Raw genomic sequence first — 14551 nt, forward strand, 5'->3', positions numbered from 1 at the left:
TCGCCTGAGAGATACACATGTCTAAACTGACGTTGAACATAACATCCATGAGACCATGGATGGGTTTCTGAGTAGCAAAGTGGACTGGGGACTAATGTAGTCTCTCCCAGACACAAGGCCACCTGTCACAATGTGCCGAATTCAATGTCCGCTCCCGTGGTGAGTTAGGTGATGGTGGGGGATGGTGGGCATTTCATCAGGAGGGAGGGTGCCACCAGGGGATCTTGCCACTTTCCTCCCTCGATCCTGATTAAGTCCATGGCAGGAAGGCCGCTGGAGCGCTTTCCCACCCCACTCCCAATTGCGATCCTTAAATGGCCTTTAAATGCCTTCCTGCCATGGACTTAATCAGGATGGAGGCAGGAAGGTGACAAGGTCCCCAAGTGGCATCCTCTCACCTGATTAAACCTCAGGGTCGGGGGGAGGGGGAGTGGTCCCACATTCAAAATCACTTGGTGCCTGATTGAAGGACCCAGCATCAGGGAGACGTGGGGGGTGGTGGTGGGGGAGGGGGGGGGGGGGGGGGGCGGGTGGCGGTGTCCATTGAGAACCACATGCCTGGCCTTACTGCTGAAATCTCCATGACTCCCACCCTGGGACATCCACTCCTGCCATCACTCCCCTGCGGCCTGGGGTCCTGCATCAGGCCTCAGTTGGATTTTGTACAAGTGGCGCTGCTGTTCAATAAAGATGCTGGCCTCTGATTGGCCAGAGCTCTTGGCAGGCAGGCTTCTGCCCCTGGAGTCCTTGATCCCAGGGAAGACCCACCGCTGTCCAGTTAATTCCCGGAATGACACCTACTATGGCGAGTCTTCCCTGAAAGAGCCAACTTGGGGCTCTTGCTGGCCCTCCAGCTGGTGGGCAAGATCCTGGTCCCTCCGTTAAATACCCCCCGCAGAGTCTACACCCAGAATACCTGCTTCGACTGTCTGTAGAAAACTGGATAACAGTAGAAGCATCCACTGGGAAACTGAGGGGCAAAAAATAAAATATTTTTGCATTGATTATTAAGATTAAACAGATCATTCTAGTTTCCTGATGGATAGCGGTCAGTGTGGGACTGAGCAGTAAAGACCCGAGTACCCCAGGAGTCACCCCTGCTTTGTGTCAGCTTATTTAACATGAGCCAGGGCAGCAACTGACTCTCTTCCATTAACCTCAGTGCTCTGAGTTCCAAAAGACAAGGGAAAGGAAGGGAAAATCAGTGAGTCCTTGCTCATGGTCTCCATCCAGTGCTTGCTACCGGAAAGCGGGAGTGTGGGCGCATGTGTACATGGAGATGATGAGCATTGATGTCATGGAATTCATACCCTCAACGCAACGCAGCGCCATTGGAAAAGGAAAGATGATGGATTTGGAGGAAAGGTTTCCTGCAGAAAACTGAAAAGTCAGTATGACTGGATACTTTTAACAGTATATTATAGGGCAAAAAGCACATCGTGGACTTGCAGCCAATTTTGGCAGCAACATTGACCATCTGACCTGTTAGTTGCTTCCAATTTCTTTACCCTATTAGTAGCTCCCTACTTTCTTACTCTCTTGGTATCTGCCTATTTTCTTACTCTTGAGATCCTACTTTCTCCCTGTTGGCAATTCCTTATTTCTTTATACTATTGTTATGATTCCTGTAGAGACCAATAACTTTTTTAAAGATACTTGAATTCCCAGTGAATGACTGGCAGGATCACATGACAAGATTTCAAGTTTGAAGACTTTCATTGTACCAAACAAACTCAAACAACATTTACTGAACACTTTTTGTCGGCAACTTAAATTCTAGACAAAATGTTTCCCCATTTATCTTTCAAAATGACTGAAAATGCCCCTCCTCAGTTATACTTCACATATTCCTTAAGTGGACACTTCATTCTCCAGGAATAAGTCCATAACTATTCTGAACTCTTGATGAATAGCTTCCTCTTTCCTTTTCCAGAACTTTTCCAGTTCTGCTCACCAAACTGACTTTCATGGTTAGAATTATCCTGGAGATTCCTCCCTCTAGCCACAGTTAGGTGAATCTTCCAGCCTTTCGATCCTCGTCAGACCCCACTTGGAGTACTGTGCTCAGTTCTGGTCGCCTCATTACAGGAAGGATGTGGAAAAGATTGAAAGGGTGCAGAGGCGATTTACAAGGATGTTGCCTGGATTGAGTGGCATGCCTTATGAGGATAGGCTGAGGGAGCTCGGTCTTTTCTCCTTGGAGAGATGTAGGATGAGAGGAGACCTAATAGAGGTATATAAGATGTTGAGAGGCATAGATCGGGTGGACTCTCAGAGACTTTTTCCCAGGGTGGAAATGGCTGCTACCAGAGGACACAGGTTTAAGGTGCTGGGGGGTAGGTACAGGGGAAATGTTAGGGGGAGGTTTTTCACACAGAGGGTGGTGGGCGAGTGGAATCGGCTGCCGTCAGTGGTGGTGGAGGCAAACTCAATAGGGTCTTTTAAGAGACTCCTGGATGAGTACATGGGACTTAATAGGATGGAGGGTTATAGGTAGGCCTAAAAGGTAGGGATATGTTCGGCACAACTTGTGGGGCCGAAGGGCCTGTTTTGTGCTGTAGTTTTCTATGTTTCTAAATATAAGCTCCCACCAGCATTCTATGTGGTTCATTCTTTCTCTCAGATTCTTGCACGTTGACCATGTCTGTAAGGTTTAGGAATCTATTTTGAAAACCTGCAACCCGATCCTACAATGGCTTCCTATGGACTATTCCCTCCTAAAGCCCTTCCTCTGGCAGCATGAATCACATGGGCTTTATATCTTGGTAACAAAGCTAATTAACTAGTTTTTAAATCTCTAACTCCATTCAATCATAACATTTATTAGATAGTTCAATGTATAACTGTCCATAAAACCTGGCTTTTCTAACATTTCCCTGTGAGACTTGGAGACTAACAGTCTACCCATAGTCATCGCTGATGCCCTTGCCATTGACCACAGGTGTGGACATGTGAACATCTTGCATCTTCTTTGTGGTAAAACAACCTGGACCCCCTTTAACCTTTAACAACCAAGTCACCCGAGCCTGCTGTCAGGCAGAATTTGAAACACGTCACACGAGCGCTTAATTGTTCCATTTTACACTGAATTAAAGAAAGAATCGCAAAACATACACGTATGAACCTAGGGTTTGTAACGCTATTCATACCCTCCTCTTTCCCCTGTTGACCTCTCCCTAACGCCTCTGTTTTTCTCCACATATTTCCTCCAATCTGCTGATCTCTCACTAATCCACCACACCATTGCTCTCTCCCGAACTGCTTTCTCTGCTGGACCTTCCCGAATTCCTCACTCCTCTGGCCTCTTGTTCATCCTGACTTTCCAGGCCTCTCCAATATTCCCAACTCTGCTGTTCTCTCTATTTCCCTGCCCCCTGTCTCCTCACCTACCCCAGAAGGATAGCAAACCGCATTGCAGCTTCTTATTCATTTTGAATGGTCCCTCCTGCGATGCTGGCTGTGCGTTGTTGAAAGAAGCTTTGGGGCAGGAACAGCACATACACCAGAATACAGAGAGCCACATCCAAGAGATTTGTCAATACCCAGTGCTGAGTGTGGCCTTTGTGTCTAGATACCGATGAGTGCACCATTGGTAACCCGTGCGGTAACGGAACTTGCAGCAATGTTATTGGAGGATTTGAGTGCGCATGTGACGATGGATTCGAACCTGGCCCAATGATGACGTGTGAAGGTAGGCCAAACATTTTAATGACTCAAAATACGCAAACTGTTCAGAGGTGAAGTTGATACTGTTGCTTCGGAAAGGATAGCGGTGAGTGTTAATTTTGAAGTGAGTACTCGCGATGGTTAATTTTGTATTGGATCCTGGCGATGACTGATTTAGGAACAATAACTCTCATAGAATGTCCTCCCCTGCACAATGCATGAATGGTCACCTGGATGGTGTAAGCTAGCGTGAGAGCTGGCGTAAGAATCCTCAGAGAGACTGCGCGATGTACAATATTCTGTTTGTGTTTTCAGATATCAATGAGTGTTCTCTCAATCCCCTGCTCTGTGCATTTCGCTGCATCAACACCTATGGCTCCTATGAGTGCACTTGCCCTGGAGGTTACACTCTGAGAGAGGACCGCAAGATGTGTAAAGGTGAGGGAAGGAGACACTGAGCTCTGGCACAGCATTAACCAGATACCAAATATCAGCTTTCTCCAAACTGCCTTCGTAATCTGATTGGAAATACTTATTTAAATAAAATATCAGTGATTTGACAGATTTGCCAAGAAATCAGTTATTAAAGTTGGCATTTGTCCTTGGGAGATTTTTTATAATAAACTGAAAGGACCTGATTTTCTTTCATCATGTGGATTATTTTAACATTAGCCAAAGTGTCTGTTCAGGCAGTTATATTAACCAGGAAAGCAGACCAACATCTCTTCTGTCTATCAAGCTGTTTGATAACAAAACCAGCTGTGGAGTGACCAATTCCAGATGTGTGGTTATCACTATCAGCTGTGAAATGACAAAAACCAGCTGTGGAGTGATCCACTCGAGCTGTGGAGTGAAGAAGTCTGACTGTGGAATGATCTGATCCCGCACCAGTTCAATCTGATATCTGCCGTGAGGTGACCCATCTCCTCCGTGTAGTGACCCGCTCCCTCCGTGTAGTGACCCACTCCCTCCATGTAGTGACCCATCTCCTCCGTGTAGTGACCCACTCCCTCCATGTAGTGACCCATCTCCTCTGTGTAGTGACCCACTCCCTCCATGTAGTGACCCACTCCCTCCGTGTAGTGACCCACTCCCTCCATGTAGTGACCCACTCCCTCCGTGTAGTGACCCACTCCCTCCATGTAGTGACCCACTCCCTCCGTGTAGTGACCCACTCCCTCCATGTAGTGACCCACTCCCTCCGTGTAGTGACCCATTCCCTCCATGTAGTGACCCACTCCCTCCGTGTAGTGACCCATTCCCTCCATGTAGTGACCCACTCCTTCCGTGTAGTGACCCGCTCCCTCCATGTAGTGACCCGCTCCCTCCATGTAGTGACCCACTCCTTCCGTGTAGTGACCCGCTCCCTCCATGTAGTGACCCGCTCCCTCCATGTGGTGACCCGCTCCCTCCATGTAGTGACCCGCTCCCTCCATGTAGTGACCCGCTCCCTCCATGTAGTGACCCGCTCCCTCCATGGAGTGACCCGCTCCCTCCATGGAGTGGCCAGTCCCTCCGGTGGAGTGGCCCGTCCCTCTGGTGGAGTGGCCCGTCCCTCTGGTGGAGTGGCCCGTCCCTCCGGTGGAGTGACCCGCCCCCTCGATGGAGTGACCCGCCCCCTCAGGGTGACCCGCCCCCTCAGGGTGACCCGCTCCCTCTGTGGAGTGACCCGTCCCCTCGGTGGAATGAACCATCCCCTCGGTGGAGTGACCCGTCCCCTCAGAGTGACCCACTCCCTCTGTGGAGTGACCCTGTCCCCTCAGAGTGACCCGCTCCCTCTGTGGAGTGACCCGTCCCCTCGGTGGAGTGACCCGCTCCCCCTGTGGTGTGATCCATTCTCTCTGTGGAGTGACTCGTCCCCTCTCTGGAGTGACCCACTCCCTCTGGAGTGACCCGCTCCCTCTGTATAGTGACCCATCCCCTCGTTGGAATGACCCAATCTAGCTGCAGTGTGTCCAGATCCAGTGTGAATTCAATGTGAATGGCCCAGCAAAGATGTAACAGATTCACAACCTGACCCGACTCCTGCTAACAGCTCCCACACCCGATAGAACAAGGTTACAGCTGGTAAGTGGGGCTTTCTCAATATGGATTAGGTCAGGTATGTAAGAATAATCAATTTGTAACGGTTAGCATGTTTTGGATGTAAATTAAGTATCTGGTGACTGAACTTGTGTTCGTAATTTCACAGGCGAGAATTTCAGTTCTTTTAATGATCATTTCCATTCTTGTGTCGCTCACTGGTTCAGTCAGTAACACTCAGAGCGAGATATCCCCAGTATTGTCCAGACTGTTTGGTAATTCTGATATCACTGATGCACTGCCCGGTGACTCAGTGAGAAGTGAGTATAAGTAATAATGGGCAGGAAGCCGGTATGGGAGATGTTGGGCGGCTCTGAGGAAGGTTTATGCATTGCTGACGGTGCTTATCCCTGATTACAGATTTGGATGAGTGTTCAGAAGGATTCCACGATTGTGAGTCCCGAGGAATGATCTGCAAGAACCTGATCGGCACCTTCATGTGCATCTGCCCACCTGGAATGATGCGAAGACCAGACGGAGAGGGATGCATGGGTACGTCGTCCTGTCTTTCTGACAGCCTGTCTGTTTTTTGGTGCGCGTGGCTGTCCTTGTGTCCATCTGTCTGTCTTAACTGTATGTTTGTCTTCTTGACTTTGTCTGTCTGTGCGCGCTTGTTTATCTAACTCTGTGAGTGTGTGTGTGTATGTGTGTGTGTGTGAGATTTGTCAGTGTGTGTGTTGGTGTACTTATCTAGCCATCTGTCTGTATAACTGTTTGTCTGTGTGCCTTGTCTATCTGTCTGCCTGTCTATCAAACTGTATGTGTGTCTGTCTGAGTGTGTCCTGTCCACCTGTAAACCTGTCTGTCTGCAAACCTATCTATCTAATTGTGTGTCTGTCCTTGAGCCTGTCTGTAACTAGCGCCAGAATTCTCCGGTCATTCCCACCGGCAAGATCTCCCGGTCCCGCTGTCGGCGAACCCCCGCCCCGGGATTCACGGTGGTGGGTGATGAATAAGATGAAAAACCCCGTTGACAGCAGTGGGACCAGAAAATCCTGCTGCTGGCCAATGGCGGGCCACCTCTGCCACCACGAAAATATGATGGGCGGCGTGGAGAATCCCAGCCTGGATGTTTCTCTGCTGGTTGTTTTTTTCTGTGGTCAGTTTAGTTGAATTTAGAAGGTTTCTAGTTATTTCTGGGGAGATTATGACCTTGATACCCCTCTTCCTGTTGATGGCTGAGTTGGATTGGATTTCCACCAAGAGCAAGCCTGCTGCTGCGGCAGGATTGGCACCACAGGATCAGAAGAGGGAGCAGCAATGAAAGGGGCGCAGCAAATGCCTCACCCTATTTCGTACTGAAGGCCTTGGATTAGACTCGGGCCTGGAGCTGATTAGTCTTTGGGGCTGCTACAGAGAGATGAGAGAGCAATGTTTGGCCCTCTTCCTGCATCCAACAAAATAGGAGGCTCATCACCAATGCTGCAGTGATTACCGCCAAACTGTCCTTGCAGTTCTCAGGGTTATCAGTAGCAGAGAGTACGCTAATTGAGTAGTTTGCCTGACTTTAACTCTGCTCCCCTCCATGGGGTAACTAGGGTCGTCAGCTGAGTAGAAGTGTGGCCAGAGACCTTACTGTATAATTTAGGACAAATTAGCGCAGACAAACTCAGACCAATGATTCTATATATAAAGATTAAAAACACCTAGGCCGGATTCTAACACCTCGCCCACCACCCGGAATCGGAGCGGGCGAGGGTCCGAAACCAGAAATCTCCATTGACCTCGGACGGGAATTTCCAGTCTCGCCCGAGCGAGGCCGTAATATCCCGCCTGTATTGTGGGAAATATGAGCCTGTTTCAATTATGAAAAGTTGCATGTCTGGCCTGTTTTGCATATCCCTGATTTGATTGATGATAAACCTTGTTGAAAATGTTGATTGTATTTCGAGTTGTTACCTAATTCTGGAATATTCTGACATTCCGATAACCGAGCGCTAATAGAGAATTATCTTGTACCAAACAAGACGCCAATTTGTTACCTCTCAAAAAGTTTGATCTGAAATAGGCTTGGATAACCAAACAGAAATTTTCAGTCTACTTTTTGCATGTATTTGATCCAAGCTCACTGTTGAGTGAGGTCACGTATGGTTAAATTTTAAGGAATGTTACAGTTGAATATCTGAATTTCAGCTTTGCTCATTTGTGGCACTGATGCTCTGACTCACGTCCCACACCCCAATCTGGGATCATCTAGACTGACAGTTCAGTGCAATACTTTGGCAGTGTTGTCCAGTCAGAAGTCGCTTTTAGACTGGACATTAAACTGAGGCCCTGCCTGTCACTTAGGTACATTCAAGATTTCTTGGCTCTATTCAAAGAAGAGCAGTGAAGTCTCTTAGTGTCCTGGCCAATACTTCCTTTTCAATCAGCAACTCTAACATAGCTTAATTGGTTGTGGGATTTTACGGTGTGTAAAATGGGGCGGCACGGTGGCACAGTGGTTAGCACTGCTGCCTCACAGCGCCAGGCACCTGGGGTAGATACCTGGCTTGCGTCACTGTCTGTGTGGAGTTTGCACATTTTCCCCATGTCTGCGTGGGTTTCCTCCAAGTTCTCCGGTATCCTCCCACAGTCCAAAGATGTGCGGATTAGGGTGATTGGCCATGCTAACTTGCCCCTTAGCGTCAGGGGGACTAGCTAGGGTAAATGCATAGGGTTATGGGAATAGGGCCTGAGTGGGATTGTTGTCAGTGCAGACTCGATGGACCGAATGGCCTCCTTCTGCACTGTGGGGTTTCTATGAAAATGGCCGCCAGAACAACACATTAAATTATTTCATTGTCCCTGAAACATTGCTGAGAGATGGAATAAGGTGTCGTCTATAAATACAGCACTTTAATTCTCACACACACGAGTTAACTTTCTTTTGGAATGTATCCAGATGAAAATGAGTGTCGCACTAAACCGGGAATATGTCAGAATGGACGATGTATCAACACAGTTGGCAGTTACCGGTGCGACTGTAATGAAGGATTTTTGGAAAGTCCATCAGCTACAGAATGTCTGGGTAAGTAAGAACCACGAAAAGTAACAAGATCCACTGAAAATCTCTTGCCATTTAACATAAATAAGAACATAAGAACTAGGAGCAGGAGTGGGCCATCTGGCCCCTCGAGCCTGCTCCGCCATTCAATAAGATAATGGCTGATCTTTTCGTGGACTCAGCTCCACTTACCCGCCCGCTCATCAAAACCCTTAATTCCTTTACTGTTCAAAAAGTTATCTATCTTTGCCTTAAAAACATTCAATGAGGTAGCCTCAACTGCTTCACTGGGCAGGGAATTCCACAGATTCACAACCCTTTGTGTGAAGTCGTTTCTCCTCAACTCAGTCCTAAATCTGCTCCCCCTTATTTTGAGGCCATGCCCCCTAGTTCTAGTTTCACCTGCCAGTGGAAACAACATCCCTGCTTCTATCTTATCTATTCCCTTCATAATCTTATATGTTTCTATAAGATCTCCCCTCATTCTTCTGAATTCCAATGAGTATAGCTCCAGTCTACTCAGTCTCTCCTCATAAGCCAACCCTCTCAACGCTGGAATCAACCTAGTGAATCTCCTCTGCACCCCCTCCAGTGCCAGTATATCCTTTCTCAAGTAAGGAGACCAAAATTGTACACAGTACTCCAAGTGTGGCCTCACCAGCACCTTATACAGCTGCAACATAACCTCCTGGAGTTTTTAAACTCCATCCCTCTAGCAATGAAGGACAAAATTCCATTTGCTTTCTTAATTACCTGCTGCACTGCAAACCAACTTTTTTGCGATTCATGTACAAGGAAACCCAGGTCCCTCTGCACAGCAGCATGCTGCAGTTTTTTACCATTTAAATAATAGTCCATTTTGCTGTTATTCCTACCAAAATGGATGACCTCACATTTACCTCACATTGTACTCCATCTGCCAGACCCTTGCCCACTCACTTAGACTTTCAGACCCTTTGAAAGAAGGGCTTTCAGCGTCCTCTGCACACTTTGCTCTGCCACTCATCTTAGTGTCATCTGCGAATTTTGACACACTACTCTTTGTCCCCAACTCAGAATCATCTATGTAAATCGTAAACAATTGCGATCCCAACACTGATCATTAGTCACTGATCGCCAACCAGAAAAACACCCATTTACCCCCACTCTTTGCTTTCTGATGGTTAACCAATCCTCTATCCATGCTAATACATTACCCGTATCTTATGCAGTAGTCTTTGGTGCGGCACCTCGTCAAATGCCTCCTGGAAATCCAGATACACCACATCCACAGGTTCCTTATTGTCCACTGCGCATGTAATGTTCTCAAAGAATTCCACCAAATTAGTCAAACATGACCTGCCCTTCATGAACCCATGCTGCGTCTTTCCAATGGGACAATTTATGTCCAGATGTCTCGCTATTTCTTCCTTGATGATAGATTGAAGCATTTTCCCTACTACAGAAGTTAATCTAACCAGCCTATAGTTACCCATCTTTTGTCCACCTCCTTTTTTAAACAGTGGCATCACATTTGCTGTTTTCCAATCTGCAGAAACCACCCCAGAGTCCAGCGAATTTTGGTAAATTACCATGAGTGCATTTGCTATTTCCCCCACCATCTCTTTTAGTACCCTGGGATGCATTCCATCAAGGCCTGGAGACTTGTCTACCTTTAGCCCCATTAGGTCGCCAACACTACCTCTTTCGTGATAATGATAGTTTCTAGGTTCTCACCTGCCATAGCTTTTCTGTAATCAATTTTTGGCATGTTATTTGTATCTTCCACTGTGAAGACCGACACAAAATACCCGTTCAATGCCTCAGCCATTTTCTCATTTCCAGTTATTACATCCCCCTTCTCGTCCTCTAAAGGACCAATGCTCACTTTAACCAGTCTTTTTCATTTTATATATTTGTAGAAACTTTTGCTATCTGTTTTTATATTCTGAGCTCGTTTGCTCTCATAATCCATCTTACTTTTCTTTATAGCTTTTTTCGTGGCTTTCTGTTCACCTTTAAAGATTTCCCAATCCTCTACTTTCCCACTAATCTTTGCCACTTTGTATGCATTTTCTTTCAATTTGATGCCCTCCTTTATTTCCTTCGATATCCATGGCTGATTATCACTTTTTCTACAGTCCTTCCTTTTCACTGGTATATACTTTTGCTGAGCACTGTGAAAAATTGCTTTGAAAGTTCTCCACTGCTCCTTAATTGTCTCACGATTAAGTTTTTACTCCCAATCTACTTTAGCCAACACCTCCCTCATCCCTTTGTAATCTCCTTTGTTTAAGCACAAGAAAGCAGATAATCCTTAAATTGTATGGATGAAATTGTCAGAAGTAATAAGAGGTGAGGGATGAGAAGATCAGATATTAAATATTGAATAGACTGACCGAGACACTGAGCAGTAGTTCCACGCTTTGTTTTCTGGAGGTGCCAGGTAATGCGGATATTGCCGGCTCATTTGTTCGTTGGCATTGCCAAAGTCAAATGTTTACGCAGCAAAACTGAACCTGTCCAATTACCATTTCAGAGAGTAACGCGTGTTTGGGGAGGGGGTTTCTGTGTGTTTGGGGAGGGAGTTTCTGTATGTTTGAGGAGGGGGTTTCTGTATGTTTGAGGAGGGGGTTTCTGTATGTTTGAGGAGGGGGTTTCTGTGTGTTTGGGGAGGAGGGTTTCTGTGTGTTTGGGGAAGGGGGTTTCTGTGTATTTTTGGGAGGCGGTTTCTGTTTGTTTGGGGAGGGGGGTTTCTGTGTGTTTGGGGAGGGGGGTTTCTGTGTGTTTTGGGAGGGGGTTTCTGTGTGTTTGGGGAGGGGGGTTTCTGTGTGTTTGGGGAGGGGGGTTTCTGTGTGTTTGGGGAGGGGGTTTCTGTGTATTTTTGGGAGGCGGTTTCTGTTTGTTTGGGGAGGGGGTTTCTGTGTGTTTGGGGAGGGGGTTTCTGTGTATTTTTGGGAGGCGGTTTCTGTTTGTTTGGGGAGGGGGTTTATGTGTGTTTGGGGAGGGGGATTCTGTGTGTTTGGGGAGGGGGTTTCAGTTTGTTTGGGGAGGGGGTTTCTGTGTGTTTGGGGAGGGGGGTTTCTGTGTGTTTGGGGAGGGGGTTTTCTGTGTGTTTGGGGAGAGGGGTTTCTGTGTGTTTGGGGGGGAGGGTTTCTGTGTGTTTGGGGAGGGGGGTTTCTGTGTGTTTGGGGAGGGGGGTTTCTGTGTGTTTGGGGAGAGGGGTTTCTGTGTGTTTGGGGAGGGGGGTTTCTGTGTGTTTGGGGAGGGGGTTTCTGTGTGTTTTGGGAGGGGGGTTTCTGTGTGTTTGGGGAAGGGGGTTTCTGTGTGTTTGGGGAGGGGGGTTTCTGTGTGTTTGAGGAGGGGGTTTCTGTGTGTTTGGGGAGGGGGGTTTCTGTGTGTTTTGGGAGGCGGTTTCTGTTTGTTTGGGGAGGGGGTTTCTGTGTGTTTGGGGAGGGGGGTTTCTGTGTGTTTGAGGAGGGGGTTTCTGTGTGTTTGGGGAGGGGGGTTTCTGTGTGTTTGAGGAGGGGGTTTCTGTGTGTTTGGGGAGGGGGTGTCTGTGTGTTTGGGGAGGGGGGTTTCTGTGTGTTTGGGGAGGGGGGTTTCTGTGTGTTTGGGGAGGGGGGTTTCTCTGTGTTTGGGGAGGGGGTTTCTCTGTGTTTGGGGAGGGGGTTTATGTGTGTTTGGGGAGGGGGTTTCTGTGTGTTTGGGGAGGGGGGTTTCTGTGTGTTTGGGGAGGGGGGTTTCTGTGTGTTTGAGGAGGGGGTTTCTGTGTGTTTGGGGAGGGAGTGTCTGTGTGTTTGGGGAGGGGGTTTCTGTGTGTTTGGGGAGGGGGGTTTCTGTGTGTTTGGGGAGGGGGTTTCTGTGTGTTTGGGGAGAGGGTTTCTGTGTGTTTGGGGAGGGGGTTTCTGTGTGTTTGGGGAGGGGGTTTCTGTGTGTTTGGGGAGGGGGGTTTCTGTGTGTTTTGGGAGGCGGTTTCTGTGTGTTTGAGGAGGGGGTTTCTGTGTGTTTGGGGAGGGGGGTTTCTGTGTGTTTGGGGAGGGGGGTTTCTGTGTGTTTTGGGAGGGGGTTTCTGTGTGTTTGGGGAGGGGGGTTTCTGTGTGTTTGGGGAGGGGGTTTCTGTGTGTTTGGGGAGGGGGTTTCTGTGTATTTTTGGGAGGCGGTTTCTGTTTGTTTGGGGAGGGGGTTTCTGTGTGTTTGGGGAGGGGGTTTCTGTGTATTTTTGGGAGGCGGTTTCTGTTTGTTTGGGGAGGGGGTTTATGTGTGTTTGGGGAGGGGGATTCTGTGTGTTTGGGGAGGGGGTTTCAGTTTGTTTGGGGAGGGGGTTTCTGTGTGTTTGGGGAGGGGGGTTTCTGTGTGTTTGGGGAGGGGGTTTTCTGTGTGTTTGGGGAGAGGGGTTTCTGTGTGTTTGGGGGGGAGGGTTTCTGTGTGTTTGGGGAGGGGGGTTTCTGTGTGTTTGGGGAGGGGGGTTTCTGTGTGTTTGGGGAGAGGGGTTTCTGTGTGTTTGGGGAGGGGGGTTTCTGTGTGTTTGGGGAGGGGGTTTCTGTGTGTTTTGGGAGGGGGGTTTCTGTGTGTTTGGGGAAGGGGGTTTCTGTGTGTTTGGGGAGGGGGGTTTCTGTGTGTTTGAGGAGGGGGTTTCTGTGTGTTTGGGGAGGGGGGTTTCTGTGTGTTTTGGGAGGCGGTTTCTGTTTGTTTGGGGAGGGGGTTTCTGTGTGTTTGGGGAGGGGGGTTTCTGTGTGTTTGAGGAGGGGGTTTCTGTGTGTTTGGGGAGGGGGGTTTCTGTGTGTTTGAGGAGGGGGTTTCTGTGTGTTTGGGGAGGGGGTGTCTGTGTGTTTGGGGAGGGGGGTTTCTGTGTGTTTGGGGAGGGGGGTTTCTGTGTGTTTGGGGAGGGGGGTTTCTCTGTGTTTGGGGAGGGGGGTTTCTCTGTGTTTGGGGAGGGGGTTTCTGTGTGTTTGGGGAGGGGGGTTTCTGTGTGTTTGGGGAGGGGGGTTTCTGTGTGTTTGAGGAGGGGGTTTCTGTGTGTTTGGGGAGGGAGTGTCTGTGTGTTTGGGGAGGGGGTTTCTGTGTGTTTGGGGAGGGGGGTTTCTGTGTGTTTGGGGAGGGGGTTTCTGTGTGTTTGGGGAGAGGGTTTCTGTGTGTTTGGGGAGGGGGTTTCTGTGTGTTTGGGGAGGGGGGTTTCTGTGTGTTTTGGGAGGGGGTTTCTGTGTGTTTGAGGAGGGGGTTTCTGTGTGTTTGGGGAGGGAGTGTCTGTGTGTTTGAGGAGGGGGTTTCTGTGTGATTGGGGAGGAGGGTTTCTGTGTGTTTGGGGAGGGGGTTTCTGTGTGTTTGGGGAGGGGGTTTTCTGTGTGTTTGGGGAGAGGGTTTCTGTGTGTTTGGGGAGGGGGTTTTCTGTGTGTTTGGGGAGGGGGGTTTCTGTGTGTTTGGGGAGGGGGTTTTCTGTGTGTTTGGGGAGGGGGGTTTCTGTGTGATTGGGGAGGGAGGTTTCTGTGTGTTTGGAGAGGGGGTTTTCGTGTGTTTGGGAAGGGGGGTTTCTGTGTGATTGGGGAGGGAGGTTTCTGTGTGTTTGGGGAGGGGGTTTCTGTGTTATTGGGGAGGAGGGTTTCTGTGTGTTTGGGGAGGGGGTTTCTGTGTGTTTGGGGAGGGGGTTTTCTGTGTGTTTGGGGAGAGGGTTTCTGTGTGTTTGGGGAGGGGGTTTTCTGTGTGTTTGGGGAGGGGGGTTTCTGTGTGTTTGGGGAGGGGGTTTCTGTGTGTTTGGGGAGGGGGTTTATGTGTGTTTGGGGAGGGGGTTTCTGTGTGTTTGGGGAGGGGGTTTTCTGTGTGTTTGGGGAGGGGGTTTTC

General features: G+C 48.7%; 1 protein-coding gene across 1 annotated transcript in view; it reads left to right on the top strand.

Annotated features, from left to right (window-relative positions):
- The window catches only part of fbn3 (fibrillin 3), a 268519-nt gene that overhangs the window by 224716 nt on the left and 29252 nt on the right, over window positions 1-14551 (top strand). Inside the window, exons 53-56 of the mRNA XM_078198473.1 lie at window positions 3572-3691; window positions 3982-4104; window positions 6109-6240; window positions 8633-8758. Of these exons, the coding sequence (XP_078054599.1) occupies window positions 3572-3691; window positions 3982-4104; window positions 6109-6240; window positions 8633-8758 (501 nt within the window). The remainder of the gene's footprint in view (window positions 1-3571; window positions 3692-3981; window positions 4105-6108; window positions 6241-8632; window positions 8759-14551) is intronic.

This window comes from Mustelus asterias, chromosome 26 (assembly GCF_964213995.1).
Source record: "Mustelus asterias chromosome 26, sMusAst1.hap1.1, whole genome shotgun sequence".
In the NCBI taxonomy this organism is placed as follows: Eukaryota; Metazoa; Chordata; class Chondrichthyes; order Carcharhiniformes; family Triakidae; genus Mustelus; species Mustelus asterias.